General features: G+C 45.8%; 1 protein-coding gene across 1 annotated transcript; it reads right to left on the reverse strand.

The window, feature by feature from the left end:
• Window positions 1–339: 339 nt before the first annotated feature.
• On the reverse strand, window positions 340–11,172 carry TMX1 (thioredoxin related transmembrane protein 1). The gene is made up of 8 exons (XM_081915062.1): window positions 10,948–11,172; window positions 8,249–8,364; window positions 6,306–6,351; window positions 5,867–5,995; window positions 5,146–5,191; window positions 4,568–4,669; window positions 4,395–4,464; window positions 340–3,288 (listed from the first exon to the last, which is right to left on the reverse strand). Exons 1-8 carry the CDS (start codon window positions 11,133–11,135, stop codon window positions 3,131–3,133), a joined length of 855 nt encoding a protein of 284 aa, XP_081771188.1. The 5' UTR covers window positions 11,136–11,172; the 3' UTR covers window positions 340–3,130.
• Window positions 11,173–15,869: the final 4,697 nt, after the last annotated feature.

Consider the following 15,869-nt stretch of genomic DNA (forward strand, 5'->3'; position numbering starts at 1 on the left):
CACGAGGCTCAGTGGTTTAGAGACACGCTGTCACCTCTGTAAAACAAAACTCTGGGCAGGAAGTTTGTGATCAGAACAGAGCCTCCAAGATGGGGCGTGAGGGAGAAACAGCTGTGTTCTAACTGTTCAACTGAGCAGCAGGCTTTATTTCACTGACTAGATTCTGCACTGTCCAAAGGAAGAGTGTGGACAGGGAATGTTGGTTAAGTGTCTACTGTTAATTATTAGGTTTTGGGGCAGGGGGAGATACACCATTTTAGAGCTGCTCCAGTTTATTTGAGACACCTCGGAGGGAAACTGTAGCAGCCACCCCCAAAGACCACAAGGTACAGTTACAAGTTTCCTACACATCTGTTATTTTATTACTTGGAAATGATTTCCCAGGTAGGACCGAGGCATCTAGTCAACTGCAAAGACAACATTCACTCAACAACTGAGAACAGCAAACATGCTTCAATTACTGTGCCTTGGACCATGAACTAGTCTTTCGTGTCCAAAGTCACTTCTGCAGTAACTCAGACCTAAACGTAGTTTCTGCAAGTGCTGCCTGGTCGCGTCAGGAAAGGCTCCCTCATTCTTCAGAGCTGGAATGCATTCAGGTCAGCTGCCTTGGCCACGACTGCGCCAGGGGAAAAAGGAAGCGGGTGCAACTGTCCCACCCAAGGAGCGCTGTTTGTTTAAGTCAGAAACCAGGAATGTCCTTCCTCAAGCAAATGGCAGGCTGCAAATGGAATGACCCCCTTTTTTGCACTTCCTCTCTCGGGGGCCATGTGCCAACAGTTTAAAATATATATTTTTTAAAAATCTTCCACACCAACTAGGGCTTCAAAAGTTGTGGTTCAGGCAGTGAAATGTTATGGGATGCAACTGAGCCGTCTTCTGTGGCAAAGGAGAAGCAAGCAGGCGCACACACCTGCCGATGCCTCCATCTGCCACCCCCAAGTGCTACATAAAGGCAGCCTTGGCCAACCTGGGGCCCACCTCAGTGTTTTGGTCTACAACCCCTATCATCCCCTGCCATCAAAGCAGTGCTGGCGGGGAATGATGGGAGTTCAAAACACCCGGAAGGCCCCAGGTGGGCCAAGGCTGGATACCTCTGGGGATACAGGAGTGGGGAAGAGGGTTGCTTACTGACCAGGAACTGACTCTGAAAACCTTATCTCGCCCCACCCCTCCAAAGCCTGCCATATTTTTTATGCATGTAAACACAACGCAAAAAGGAAAACAACAACAGCAACAATGGGGCAAAGGGCTTCTTGAACATGGCATGAAGCCGGAGAACCAAGGCAGACAACTAGGAACTGGGGCAGTCCAAGGCCCACTTTGCCGTGGAACTTACTGAAAGCTTTAAAAAGTTTAAAAACAGCATTACTCTAATGACCTGGGACTGACCACCTTCAGCCGAAACACACATTTGGAAACCCAAGCTCTCAATCGTTTCACCATATATTTGAATGGGACTGAGGTTGCAGCCCACCTTAGATCAGGCCGTGACCAAGTGCTGGGTTCAAGGCTCTAAAGGGAGTTGGAGGCAATGACAAGCCACTTTCAGAGACAGGCAGCACCTGGCTAAAGAGAGCGGCTGTCAGCCGGTCTCAATGTTTCCCAAACGCATCGTTGGTCCTTTACAAGCACTATGCACTGTAAGATGTGGGAGAGATGCCCCGGGTTTTTTTAGAAGCCGACTAGAGCTGAACACAGAGCTTTCATGTGTTCATCTAGATAAACCGAACACCTATGAGGAAGAACTGCCTGGGATGGCTAAAAGCGGCCTAATCTTGAGCATGAAATGCCCCATGTCTGCTCTATGAGGAAACAATGAGGAAGTAAATACACTCAGGCTGTACTTAAAAGGGCAGAAAGCAAGCTGCTGGCCCCAAGGTGGAAAACCTTCAAGAGGAGAATGGTGTGCACCGCAAAAAAAGAGCAAGTGGCCGCAGAGGAAGAGAGAGACATAGAAATGCTAACTGCATTCACAGTGTCACTGGCCTTTGTGGTCTGCCACAGGAAGCGGCTCAGAGAGTCAAAGCCTCTTCTAGAATACTGTGAGGAGTAATAAACTTTCAGCTGAGGATAGAGATAGAAAAAAGGCACCTGGGCAGAAAAATCAAGGACTGAGCCAAGCCCTCGGAAAAACCTGCTAGAGTTCCTATCCTTCATTTTGCAATCTACTTACAAGTATTAGTTTGCAAGAACAAGTTAGGTGACCGAACAGCTGACTTCACAACCTGCCTTTCCCCCTTGCATACGATTCGCATCCCTTAGACTCAAAGTCAACAAAGTTTGGGACACGGCATCTCCCAACTCCTTCATGGGTTATAAAAGCAGGAGGAACAAGGGGGTGGGGCGACTATCACATAAAACGGGGGAAGAAACAATACCCAGAGGCCAAGCCAAGCCAACCAATGTTACGTTAGGCTGGGGGACAAAGGACTGTTTTTGGGGTGCCCAGAGGGTTTGGGGCTCCTTCCCGGTTGGGCAGCAGACCCCACCCAGGTCATCGACAAACGGCTTTGGCAGCACCCCTCGGTGGTTGTGCTGGAGGCAGCTGGCCAGGAGACGCAGGCCCCTTCCTGAGCATGCGAAATTAGCTACATCCTTCGAATCTCCCTGCTTATTTCAGAGGCCTGTTTCAGACACAGCTGCAGATTCCTTTTTTGCATTCTGAAGAGCGGAGCTACTTTGAGAGGAGTACCCTCTTGCTAGCATTGGAGGAGGAGAGCAGACGGCATGTCTGAAGACTCCTCTTCCCGGACTGCCTCTGCATGATGAGGAAGGAATGCGTACACAGAGAAGCCTCATCGGGGACAGTTCAGGGAAACTTCCTCCAGCACTGCAGGCTGGCCATCAGAAACAACTCATGTGGATACCGACAGAAAGCCGTGTGTGTAACTTGCCCTTCTGCACTGCCCGGCCCAGCCCAAGGCTGCCACCTCCATTGCTTCAAATATCAAACTTTATCAAAGACTGGCTAAATCAAAATGTGGTTGCGTGCCCCCCTTCCCGCACTTCAAACTGTTCCATGTCTGTTCTCTTGAAGGAGAGGAAAAGGAGAACTCCCTCTCCCTCCCCTTTGAATGTCAAGTAGTAACTCAGGAAATCCAGAAAGGGAGCCAGCTGGAATTAGTAGCTACGACTGCTCTGCTCCAGCGCGGGCAACGGGGTTTGCAGTACGCTGCCTCAGTGCATTCGGTGGTTCTCTGCGCTCCACCTCGGCATCGGAAAGGTCATCTTCCTCCAGTCCTTCACCCGCTTTTTGCAAGAGCTGAGTAGACTCCGGTGGCTTTTCTGAAAAGAAAATATACTTTTACCTCTGGGCAAAGATGACCTGCTCAGGCCTACAGGAGATCCAAGCTTGGAGCTTTGCCCAAGTACTGGGACTTCCACTTTTCAAAACCACAAATAAACACCAGGAATTTCTGTTTCATTAATGGACCAGTCTTTTTACCAGCAACCTTAAGCAAAATGCACTAAAATTAATCATAGACATAAAAAGAAGCATTGAGGTAGCTTTCTTTTCGTTTTTGGAGCACTTTAAAAGTTTTGAAACCATTCTACAAGCCTTGGCAGAGGGAAACTAGTGTCCCAGACAAATGAATGTCCACCTCTGCCTAGACGCGTCCATGAAAGGACAGCCCACCAGCTCCTGTGACTGTCTCTGATCTTTCACTGTTTGTCCCACAGCTCTAAACTATGAGGCAGTTTCTCCAAATAGCTCAGCCAAAATCTGCTTGCCTCAAATGTCCACCTACTGATTCCAGCCCTGGCCATTGGCACAGGGCAACTAAGGAGCCAAGCCATTATCCAGTGGCAATTATTACATCCATTTTGTAGCTATGATTCTCATGCTGTATATTTGGGGCATGCGGTGTGTTTGAGTAATGCCACTGTCAAGAAAAAGGTTCTTTCGCTTAGACCTCTGAAGTGTTATTTCTTGGTAACTGGGATGAGCTCATCAGTCGGGAGCACCTTTGTCAACTTGTGCTACTGTGCTCCAAGACGGGAGGCTGGGCCTGCCAAATGGGAATTGGCTTCAGCTCTGAGGATGTGAGTAAGCCTGAGTCCAGAAGCTTCTGGCTTCTCTAAGCCTTCTGATTGGCTCAGGGGGCAGCCCCTAGTTGCTATCCCTTTTGGCTCTGCGGTCAGCCACTGCCTTTGCCCCTTGGTGTCCGGCTTCCATGTTGTCCTGCTTGCTTGTTCTACCTGTTTCTACCCGGGATACAGTGTTTCCTGTACTATGGAACATCAGCTTTTGGGTGCTTGCTCTCTGCTGGTGTTCTTCAGCTTGGATCCCCAGATGTTCTGGGACTACAACTCGCATCAACCTTAGTCAGGGATGACAGAAGATGCGATCCAACCTCAGTTTGCAACTCAAGACACGCAATAGGGCTTACTTTGATAATGGTGCTGCAGCGGTCTGTGCTTTTTGGAAGGGCAAATACAGTCTGCCAGAAATACCATTATCTGGAAAAGAAAAATTCATTGTTTTAACACTGTATTATTGCTTCGTGTGTGATGTGAGATGTGACCTTCAAAGTTTCCAAGGCATACAAAAACATCTACTTACAAGCCCCAAAAGGAGTCCTGAAAACAATGTCGCAAATGCAAAAATGGCATAGGATCCCCAGGCTGGGATGCCGAGGTTTTCTGTGAAATAGTTGTGGCAGTTCTACAAGAAAAGGAAGCTGGTTAGGGCAGAGGGTCACCAAACCTTTGGTGTGTGTGAATTTTTGAGCTAATGCCACCCCCTCTGATTACGTATCCCCCTCCCGCCCGCCCACAAAACCCCCAGAAAGATAGAAATTGCACACTTTCCCAAGGGACCTGGGTATAAGACAGACCCAGCAGAACTACTCATGAGCACAGAGAGGTGAATGAGGAAGTGGAAAAGAGTGTGTCTCTTCCAACTGCCTCCTTCAGGTCTATGCACTTTTCTACGAAAGAAAGGATAACCTCCCTCACCGGTTCAGAAGCAAGGGGGCAGTAAAAGGGGAGGAGGGCCCAGAGACTTGATGGGCGGCAGGGGAAGACCTCCTCAATGTGGCAGTTGTGCCCACAGGAGCTATACTGGCACCCCCTGGGTCACCAAGGTAGACACTCAAGACGTGTCTTTGGCTCAAAGGGAGATTTGAAACACACACATACCCTGATCCACATAGATAGCTGGAACAAGGCAGACATGCTGCTCATCCTGCCAAAAAAAAAGCAGAAGAGATAAAACAAAGGCCTTTTCTGCAATCAAAGAAGGCAACAAAACACCAAGTGTTGTTCACTCCCGTTGGAGCACTAATGAAACCTTTGTTCGGAATGCCTGATGTTTTCTCTGCCATACTTGGGATTCTGACGCCGGATGTTTGCTAGAGAAAGTGTGCGTGCGGCACAACTGCAACATCCTTCTTGTCTCAAAATTCACTTTTTAACATTCTGTAACCTCCTCTGGACATGGTTTCCTTGGCTCTACCATCAATCTTCCTTCTCCTAACACAGAGTTAAAGGAGGCTTTTGACCAAGACCAGATTGATTAAATAGGCTGTGAAAAAGGCCCTAGTCTAGAGCACATGATTTTCATAATATGGTTATGGAGAAGGGTATTTTTTGCTGGAATAGTTAGCAGCTTAAAGAAGCCTCTTTAAGCAGCCTGGCCTAGGCTGACCTGCAATTTCCACAAGGTGATACTGTGAACCACACTATCAGTGCTGAAATAAGTAAGTTTATTAAGTGGTCTACCAAGACCCTCAGGCAATTTTCAAGGTGACTGAATTTTTTTTTAAACAATCTTAATAGATAATTCAATCATTTGCATTTATTGATTTTTGCAGATTTATTGATTTTTAGGGAGGAGAAAGAGATTTTAGTTGTCACTCACAGGAAGGAAGATGGACCAAACCATGAAGAAATGGGCTCAGTGGACTTCCACTCCTGGTCACTGATGAAATTGATGAAATCCGTTTTAGTCCGTGGACCTTGGTATCGTCTGAATTCACCATCTTTACAGCTGCTCAAAAGAAGAGTCCTGTCGGTAACTCAAAAATTCCACATATGTGAAACTATGGAGAAGACTGCTGGACTCATAGGCTAAGGCTGAGCGTGGGTACCAACACAAGAACTCATTGTCAGCTTTATTCCCCAAGGATTCTGGCATTCTCTCTCTCCCCCCGCCCCCCCGGTCTTTGTCCAAAGAAGACAGAGAGAGCTGAAGTCCAGTATTATTGTTCCAATTAGAACTAGAGGTGAGGAATGAAGAACTAAGGACTCCCACCCACCCCCCAATAAAAAAACCTGTCACATTTAATTGGAGTACTTACTGGTAGATGGTGGGGAGTGCTGTTATGATAAACCGTCCACTCAGTCCTGCAGAAAGATCAGTAAGGAAAATCAGAGCTAAAAGTTTGTTAGATGTAAGGTGTTTTTTTCTACGCTATCAATATGTGTTGCTACTAAAGGCTTGTTAAGTCTTTGTTGTTGTTTAGTCGCTTAGTTGTGTCTGCTTCTTCGTGACTCTCTGGACCAGAGCACGCCAGGCACTCCTGTCTTCCACTGCCTCCCGCAGTTTGGTCAGACTCATGCTGGTATCTTCAAGAACACTGTCCCACCATCTCGTCCTCTGTCATCCCCTTCTCCTTGTGCCCTCCATCTTTCCCAACATCAAGGTCTTTTCCAGGGAGTCTTCTCTTCTCATGAGGTTGCCAAAGTATTGGAGCCTCAGCTTCACAATCTGTTAAGTCTTATTTTCCCAAATTGCACATATTTTGTGTAACCCTTGAACTTTGTACTCTTAAGCCTTCTACAACTTGCATAAGATACTCATGTAGCAATCAACTCTCCAACCCCACGTAACATATGATCAATACTCGGACCCCAAACGGTCAGGCCTTGCTCTACAAAAGCTATTCGTCTTGAATAGTGACTTGAATATTTTTGCAGCAGCAACACACACACATGCATGCTGGCAGGACATAATTAAGGTGGTGTACTGTTAATTAATACAGTAGCAGGTTTTTAAAAAGCACTTGTAACATCAAGGAGAATGTTTAAATTTGGAAACAATTAAAGATAAGGAAATCATTGACACGTATAAATTAAGATAACACAAAAGAACCAGGGGAGGGAGTGGGGGGAAGTCGAGGGATCTAAGTAATCCCAAAAAATGAATTTATTATGGTGTGAAAATGTTTTATTTTCTTTTTTATTCTGTGTGGTTTATTATTTTATGATGATGTGATGATAATATTTAAATATTTTTAAAGGTGGTGTACTGTTATCCATGTTAATATTTATGGACATGCTATTTGACTATAATTATTTCAGTTTTATGCATGCTCTCCTTTGCAAATGTCTTGCTACCTAGGCAGCTTATATTCCTTGGAGAGGACTTTAGGGAGTGGACAGTCTGTACTGAGTGTTGGACAAACTTCTGGACTCACACTAAGAGCACACTGCTATTTCTCGTATTCTCATGGCAGAATCCCCCAAACCTTCTAAAGCAGCACCAGGCCTCCCAGTACACACCTCAAAGCTACTGCTTTACATCATTAAGAGTGTTCAAAGTAAAATTTAGCCCAGACATAGGCAAATTCTGGCCCTCCAGTGTTCTGGGACTGCAATTCCCATCATCCCTAGCTAACAGGATCAGTGGTGAGGGATGATGGGAATTGTAGTCCCACACATCTGGATGGCCGGAGTTTGCCTATGCCTGATTTAGCCTAATCAACACAGATGTGTGGTACATGCATCTACTCTAATGCAACCTACTGTATCTGAACAAGTTAGAACATCCTTGCCTGACTAGCCTGTCATGGACTGGGGGCCTTGAAGTCCTGTGTAACGTGCAGGGGTCTCCCTTCAGATGTCAAGGAGATAAAGAACTACAGAACTTTTAGAAGACATCTGAAGGCAGCCCTGTTTCGGGAAGTTTTTAATGCTTGATATTTTACTATGCCTTATATATTCTGTAAGCTCAGAGTGGCTGGGGAAACCCAGCCAGATGGGCAGGGTATAAATAATAAATTATTATTATTATTATTATTATTATTATTATTATTATTATCCTGCCCCCATAAGTCCATTGTATTACTGCGGTGGCACAGAGGATCAGAGGATGGATTTGGTTTCTGTGTTGAGACAGAGGAGGTCAGAGCACCTCCCTCACCTGTCTGCAATTCCTTTTCACCTACAAGGTGAATGCTTTAATAAGAGAATGAATTACAAACATATAAACTATTTCCCCCATGACAGAAGTAAACCTTACCTGGCTGCTCTGTCACATCCACTTTTGCAATGTTAATTTCGAGATCCTCCCCCCATTCAGCAAAGCTCTCCCATTCTGGCTGTAAGTTCTGACAGGCAGGGCACCAAGGAGCATAACTAGAAAAGAAAACTTATGTGAGTGACTACTGCGCGAGAAAACACAAATCCCTCTTTTGCCCCGCTAACGATTATGCAGCTTTACACCACTTTTCTGGAAAGTTCCCTTTCCACAAAACCATCACCAGTTCTTAACCTGAGGTACTATTTCTGGGTTAGCGGAGTCTGTAACCTGAAGTGTATGTAACTTGAATCCTATGTAACCTGAGGTACCACTGTATAAGCTTTCATGTGCATGCACAGGTATCTGAAGTGTGCATGCACACATAAGCTTATACGCAGAACAAACTTAGTTGGTGTCTAAGGTGCTACTGGACAATTTTTTAATATGCTCATTATGTCGCTGAAGCTTGACTTTATGATTAATAACGAACAGCATAAGTGTGTATATAACGAAGTAAGGGGGAAGGGTGGCGTTTCCTTGGTTCGTATCTGGCTCTAGCAGCAAGAACAAAGTTCTTCAAAATGCTCTAAGTTGCGCAACAGCAGGCTGTCAGTTCCCCCTCCTATGTCACGTATTTTGCTTATGTATTTTTCTGTAATGTAAGTCACCTGATGACCTTCGGGTGACAAGGCAAAAACATTCCTCTCCTCCCCGGTCTTCGGCTACTTAAACAATTTGTGGCCTTTTAAACCCTGGAGAGGGGGGGTATTGCTCTGTTTGTTAACATGTTACGTATTTTTGTGCTTTCATACTGCAAACCACCCTGTGCTCCTTAGATGAAGGGAGCAATAGAAATCAAGTAGATATATAAATAAATAAAAACATCATAAAATCAACCAAAATAGCTGCTGGGCAAGTGAGGATTTAAAAAAAGGCAAAGTTGTTTTAGTAACTCGCTGAAAACTCTTTGCAACTTTTGCAATCTTTGTGCATTTGAGGAAGTGGCTCGTGTGCTTGTTGTGTGTCAACTACCATATTAAGAGTTTTGCCCTGTTGCAGGGGGGTTTTTCTGCCTGCTCATGGTGCAGCTGTGCCCCAGAAAGAGAAGTGAAGGTGCTTCCAAGCAGCCCCTAAGAGGGACGCGCCATCTAGTCACAGACAAGCTCCTTTCTCTCCTTTAGGGATTAGTGTTTCCTGCTAGTATCCCTTCCTGTGTTTCCTTCCATCCTGCAAAACACCCCGTGATCCTTGGATGAAGAACCGTGTAGGGAATTTATAAATAGGACAGAAGAAGCACAACACCGACAGTAGAGAGTGGGAAGGAAGTCAACTTAATGGGGGGGAAACTGTATCCAATCTGTTGTAATTTGGCTTGTTAAAAATTTGGGAAACTATTGTTAGTAGGATTGGAATAACATTTGTGGTTTAATGCTGAATTCTGGACGCAATGCAGAGAAAAGATATGGATTATCGTAAAAGATACAGGGGGAAATGATTAACAAAGGACCCACAAAGGGGAGGATGAGGGAAGTCCAGGAGATTCTTTGGAATCTTGTTTCTATGTTGGATATGTGACTGTAAACTTTTAATCTGAAAAACCAAATAAATAAATTTACAAATAAATACAGAAAGGTAGAAAATTTCTCATTACAAGTCTTCAGACAACCCTGCTATGGGTTGTCAATTGCTTGCAATAATCTTTCAAGTACCTTTCTGTATTTATTTAAATTTTGAGTCATTTTGTAAGGAGTGCAATTAGAATTGGAAAACGTGCAAAATGCAATGATGTAAAGGTGAATTTTGATAGCCATGAGGCAGGAGGGAAGGAAGGAAGGAAGGAAGTTGATAGGCTCTAAAGAGCCAGGGCAGTAAAGTGGATCATGATGATGTGAATGTATATAATTAAATGGAAAATAAATAAAAATTATAGATAGATAGATAGATAGATAGATAGATAGATATAGATAAAATAAAATAATAAAAATACAAAAAAAATGGAAAAATTGTGTGTGTGTGTGTGTGTGTGTATAGTAATTATACAGTGGTACCTCAGGTTAAGTACTTAATTTGTTCAGGAGGTCTGCTCTTAACCTGAAACTGTTCTTAACCTGAAGCACCACTTTAGCTAATGGGGCCTCCCGCTGCTCTTGCGTTGCCGGAGCATGATTTCTGTTCTCATCCTGAAGCAAAGTTCTTAACCCGAGGTAATATTTTTGGGTTAGGGGAGTCTGTAACCTGAAGCGTATGTAACCTGAGGTACCACTGTATGTATGTATCTGTGTGTGTGTGTGTGTATATATATACACACACACACACACATATACTCTTTCTCTCTCTCTCTCTCTCTATATATATATATAGCCACACACACACACACACATTAATTTTTATATATATATATATATATATATATATATATGCTTTCGTATATATATATGCTTTCGCCTAGACACCCCAACTTTTACACGGGAAGACACCCGAGGACACCAAAACCTGCATATATATATATATATATATATAAATTAACATTTTTTTTGAAAACTAATGAAAATAATTTGGCAAGGAACATTTATTTATTTAATCAATGATCAATGATAATAGGGATCTGAGAAGGGCGTCCCTCTTTCCCCTCGGGGAGGGGCCCCTGAGCATGCACAGAGCGCCCCTTCCCCCTCAGCCTCCCTCCCCCCCCGACTCACAACTCGACCATCCACTCTCCCTGCAGGAGGTCCCTCCACGACCCGTCGCTCAGCGCCCTGACTCGGCTCCTTCCCGCCCGCGCGGGCCCCGCCGCCAGGAAGAGGAGCGCGAGGCAGAGCAGGAGGCGGCGGCGGCGAGGCGGCGGCGGCGGCGCTGAGGAGAACGGGAAGCCGCCGGGAGCCGCCATCTTGGCCCTCTCCACCGCGCATGTCACAAGGGAAGGCGGCCCCGCGGCATGCCGGGAAAAACGGGCGGTGGCAACGGTCGCGGGGAGGGAGCTGATCTGCGCATGCGCTGCATTTCTCCCCTGCGGGCGGGCGGAGGTGGGTCGGAGGTGGCTCCGCCCAGGCCCCGAAGGGGGACGGCGATTGGGCGACTGCGCCTCCGCGGCGAGCCAATGGCTGGCTGGGACCGAGGTCTACCCCCGCCCCTCCCGGCTGGGCAGAAGAAGCCTCGGTCCCGTTAGGATGACTCAGCGATTCTTATTGCGTGACGTTGCATTTTATGTAAGCGGCGATTCGCTTCGGACGAGGGGAGAGAGGCCGGCAGATGGAACCGAGAAATCATATTTTATAATAATAAAATTAATAAATACTAAGTTAAGAAATGCGTTAATAATATTGATGCAAACGAAAGATGGCAGAGGAGCTGAGGGAAGTCAAAAAAAGAGAGATGAATGTGTGATAATTGTGAATGGATTGTATAAAAATGGTTGTTTTTTGTTTTGTTTTGTTTTTTGGAAAATGAATAAAAATATTAAAATAAATAAATAAATAAATAATTTATTATTTATACCCCGCCCAAGGGACGCGGGTGGCGCTGTGGGTTAAACCACTGAGCCTAGGGCTTGCCGATCGGAAGGTCGGTGGTTCGAATCCCCGCGACGGGGTGAGCTCCCGTTGCTCAGTCCCTGCTCCTGCCAACCTAGCAGTTCGAAAGCACCTCAAAGTGCAAGTTGATCAATAGGTACCACTCCGGCAGGAAGGTAAACGGTGTTTCATTGCGCTGCTCTGGTTCGCCAAAAGCGGCTTAGTCATGCTGGCCACATGACCCGGAAGCTGTATGCGGACAAACGCCGGCTCCCTTGGCCAGTAAAGCAAGATGAGCGCCGCAACCCCAGAGTCGGTCACGATTGGAACTTATGGTCAGGGGTCCCTTTACTTTTATACCCCACCCATCTGGCTAAGTTTCCCCAGCCACTCTGGGCGGCTTCCAATCGAGTGTTAAAAACAATACAGCATTAAATATTTAAAACTTCCCTAAACAGAGCTGCATTCAGATGTCTTTTAAAGAGGAGATAGCTGCTTATTTCCTTCACATCTGAAGGGAGGGTGTTCCACAGGGTGGGCGCCACAACCGAGAAGGCCCTCTGACTGGTTCCCTGTAACCTCACTTCTCGCAATGAGGGAACCGCCAGAAGGCCCTTGGTGCTGGACCTCAGTGTCTGGGCAGAACGATGTGGGTGGAGACGCTCCTTCAGGTATACAGGACCGAGGCCGTTTGGGGCTCTCAAAGTCAGCACCAACACTTTGAATTGTGCTCGGAAACGGACTGGGAGCCAATGTAGGTCTTTCAAGAGCGGTGTTATGTGGTCCCAGTGGCCACTCCCAGTCACCAGTCTAGCTGCCACATTCTGGGTTAATTGCATTTTCCTGGTCACCTTCAAAGGTAGCCCCACGTAGAGCGCATTGCAGTAGTCCAAGTGGGAGATAACTAGAGCATGCACCACTCTGGCCAGACAGTCCGCGGGCAGGTAGGGTCTCAGCTGTGCACCAGATGGAGCTGGTAGACAGCTGCCCTGGACACAGAATTAACCTGCGCCTCCATGGACAGCTATGAGTCCGAAATGACTCCAAAGTGTTTCTCAACCTTGGGTCCTGAGATGTTGTTGGACTACAACTCCCGTCATCCCTGTGCTCTGGCCTTGCTAGCTAGGGATGATGGGAGTTGTAGTTCAACAACATCTGGGAACCCAAGGTTGAGAAAGGCTGCGATAGATGGTAACATTACATGATGTCTTCCGGGCTGTCGCGTTGCAGACTGCCCTGGGATCTTGGGAGGAAGGGCGGTATAGATTTTTAATAAAAAAATAATACAGTGGCGCTGTGGGTTAAACCACAGAGCCTAGGACTTGCTTATCAGAAGGTTGGCGGTGGTGAGCTCCTGTTGCTTAGTCCCTGCTCCAGCCGACCTAGCAGTTCAAAAGCACGTTAAAGTGTAAGTAGATAAATAGGTACTTCTCCGTCAGGAAGGTAAATGGCATTTCCATGTGCTGCTCTGGTTCGCCAGAAGCGGCTTAGTCCTGCTGGCCACATGACCCGGAAGCTGTAAGCCGGCTCCCTCGGCCAGTAAAGCGAGATGAGCGCCGCAACCCCAGAGTCGGCCATGACTGGACCTAATAGTCAGGGGTCCCTTTACCTTTGGTTAAGAACTTATTTCGTTCAAGAGGTCATTTCTTAACCTGAAACTCTTCTTAACTTGAAGCACCACTTTAGCTAGTGGGGCCTCCAGCTGGTGCCGCACCGTTGCTGCGAGATTTCTGTTCTCATACTGAAGCAAAGTTCTTAACCCGAGGTACTATTTCTGGGTTAGCGGAGTCTGTAACCTGAAGCATATGTAACTGTACCTTGGTTCTCAAATCTAATCCGTTCCGGAAGTCTGCTCCAAAACCAAAGCGTTCCAAAACCCAGGCGCATTTTCCCATAGAAAGGAATGCAAAATGGATTAATCCGTTCCAGACTTTTAAAAACAACCCCTAAAACAGCAATTCAACATGAATTTTACTGCCTAGTGAGACCGTTGATCCATAAAATGAAAGCAATAAACAATGTACTGCAGTCGCACAATCAATCAATCAGTAGCTGATCTGGGTTCCACACAGTCACAAAAAAGGCACAGAAAAGCAAAATAAATAGCAAAAACAGACAGACCTCAGTGTAAAACTCAAAACGGAAGCATGGCACTTAAACTGGAAGCGTAACGCTCAAAACGGAGCATGTTCAGCTTCCGAAAAAAGTTCGCAAACCAGAACACTTCCAGGTTTGCAGTGTTTGGGTTCCAAGTTGTTTGAGAACCAAGGCGTTTGAGAACCAAGGTACCACTGGGTATATATATATATATGTATACACACACATATACATACACACACATACATATACACACTTTATATATACAATGCAATAATTACATTCATTCGTATTTTGGGGCCACCAGGAACTCATAAGAAATTTACAAAATCTTAACATGCCCCTCCACCAGCGCATATATACATTAAAACTAGCATTTCAAAAAGCTAAAAGATCGTGCTTTCTTTTTCAAAAAGTTTCCAGCAGTGTGGGTGGGCAAGAGAGGGAGGCGCCAAAGGACGAAGGGGGCTAAATGCACCCCACCAATGCACCCATTTACTTTTGTCAACTAAACTGCTACTTTCTTCAAATTGTTCTGAAAGAAAGCGCGGGGTGGGGGGAGCTCTTAATAGCCATAAAGAACAAGGCCGCATGAAGTGGTGGGGGTCGCATGAAGTGAGGTCTGGGGTCAGAGGCTGCCCCTTTATGTCACTCAAACTTGACACTGAAACACAGTTGGATTGCAGTCAAAAGCAACTTGCTTCTTTGTCCTACTATCAGAGTAGCTAACACCACTTTCAGCAGCTCATTAACCTCAGGCAGACCTGCTGAGGACCCTGAAATCCTGGAAGGAGGTTCACTTGTGTTTATTTTGCATTAATTTCAAAATTCCTACATCTTCGCAAGATTCATCAGTGATTGTCCATCTCTGTTAACTGCTGTCCTGATGCTTAAGTCTTAAAGGTCATTAATATTTCATTTTTTTATTCCCTGAATGGGAATTTGAATCTCTTTTTGAAAGTGAATACTTACCACTACTACTACCTGTGCTTTTAAACCCTGGGGCTGCGGATTTTTTTTCAACTGAATCTATTTTTCTCAAGGAGACTGGAGGAAAGAAAGAATGTGAATCCAGGACACGATGACTGCTGTATGAGCCTGGGAACCAGAGACCTGGCTCCCAGAAACCTGCCAATTCTCTTGAACCAAAGGAAATATATTAGAAATACATTTATTATCAGAATGATTCTTTGGTCTAATTGTTCCAGTTAAAGACCAGAAGATTTCTTCCTGGCTTTCAAGGGGAGCTACATGTTTCTATTGAATGTTTTATGCGTGTTTTTAACTTTGATTCTGGAAAATGAAAACACAGCAGAATTTGCTACCTAACTACCCGGCAGTCCAGTGAAACATGCTGAAGTGTGGGTGACAGCAGTGCTGTGCAGCAGTGGTTCTTTCACACCACACAACCCATGGGAGCGAGTTTGTAGTTTTCTGTTTCTCAAGTGCTGTCCAGTGGGGCAGCCCTGTTAGTGCCTTGCCTGGGACTTGTCCTTCTGTGTCAAAGATCATCATTCTCAATCTTTACTTGGCTTTGAAACTTCCTCTGGGCATGTCTCTGTCTTTGCAACCTGGCCTGATTTGCAGAGCTGTTGTGCAGGGAGACGGGAATAGAACTTCAGGGTGCTGGTATTCAACAAAAAGGATTAATAGTAAGGTTCGAAAGAAGAAGAGTTGGGATTTGATATCCCGCTTTATCACTACCCTAAGGAGTCTCAAAGCGGCTCACAACCTCCTTTCCCTTCCTCCCCACAACAAACACTCTGTGAGGTGAGTGAGGCTAAGAGTCTTCAAAGAAATATGACTGGCCCAAGGTCACCCAGCAGCTGCAGGTGGAGAAGCGGGGAAATGATCCGGTTCACCAGATTACGAGTCCACCGCTCTTAACCACTACACCACACTGAATTGTAGACATAAGAGAAAAAGGGTACAGCTCCCAAGGGGCAGTCACTTTTGGGACTGGTGAACAAACTGCAGGAGCCGGAGGGGGGGCATGCAACACACTCCCAAACTGC

The sequence above is a fragment of the Podarcis melisellensis genome, assembly GCF_964234715.1.
Source record: "Podarcis melisellensis genome assembly, chromosome: 1".
Lineage (NCBI taxonomy): Eukaryota > Metazoa > Chordata > Lepidosauria > Squamata > Lacertidae > Podarcis > Podarcis melisellensis.

Bases quoted from the DNA above. Each gene is read 5' to 3' on its own strand.
- TMX1 (XM_081915062.1), bottom strand. From the start codon at position 11,135: ATGGCGGCTCCCGGCGGCTTCCCGTTCTCCTCAGCGCCGCCGCCGCCG. The intron at 6,352-8,248 runs GTAAGGTTTACT...ATCTTTCTGCAG, and splicing joins GGATGTGACAGAGCAGCCAG to GACTGAGTGGACGGTTTATC. The intron at 5,192-5,866 runs GTGAGTGACAAC...TTTTTTTGGCAG, and splicing joins TTTGGTCCATCTTCCTTCCT to GATGAGCAGCATGTCTGCCT.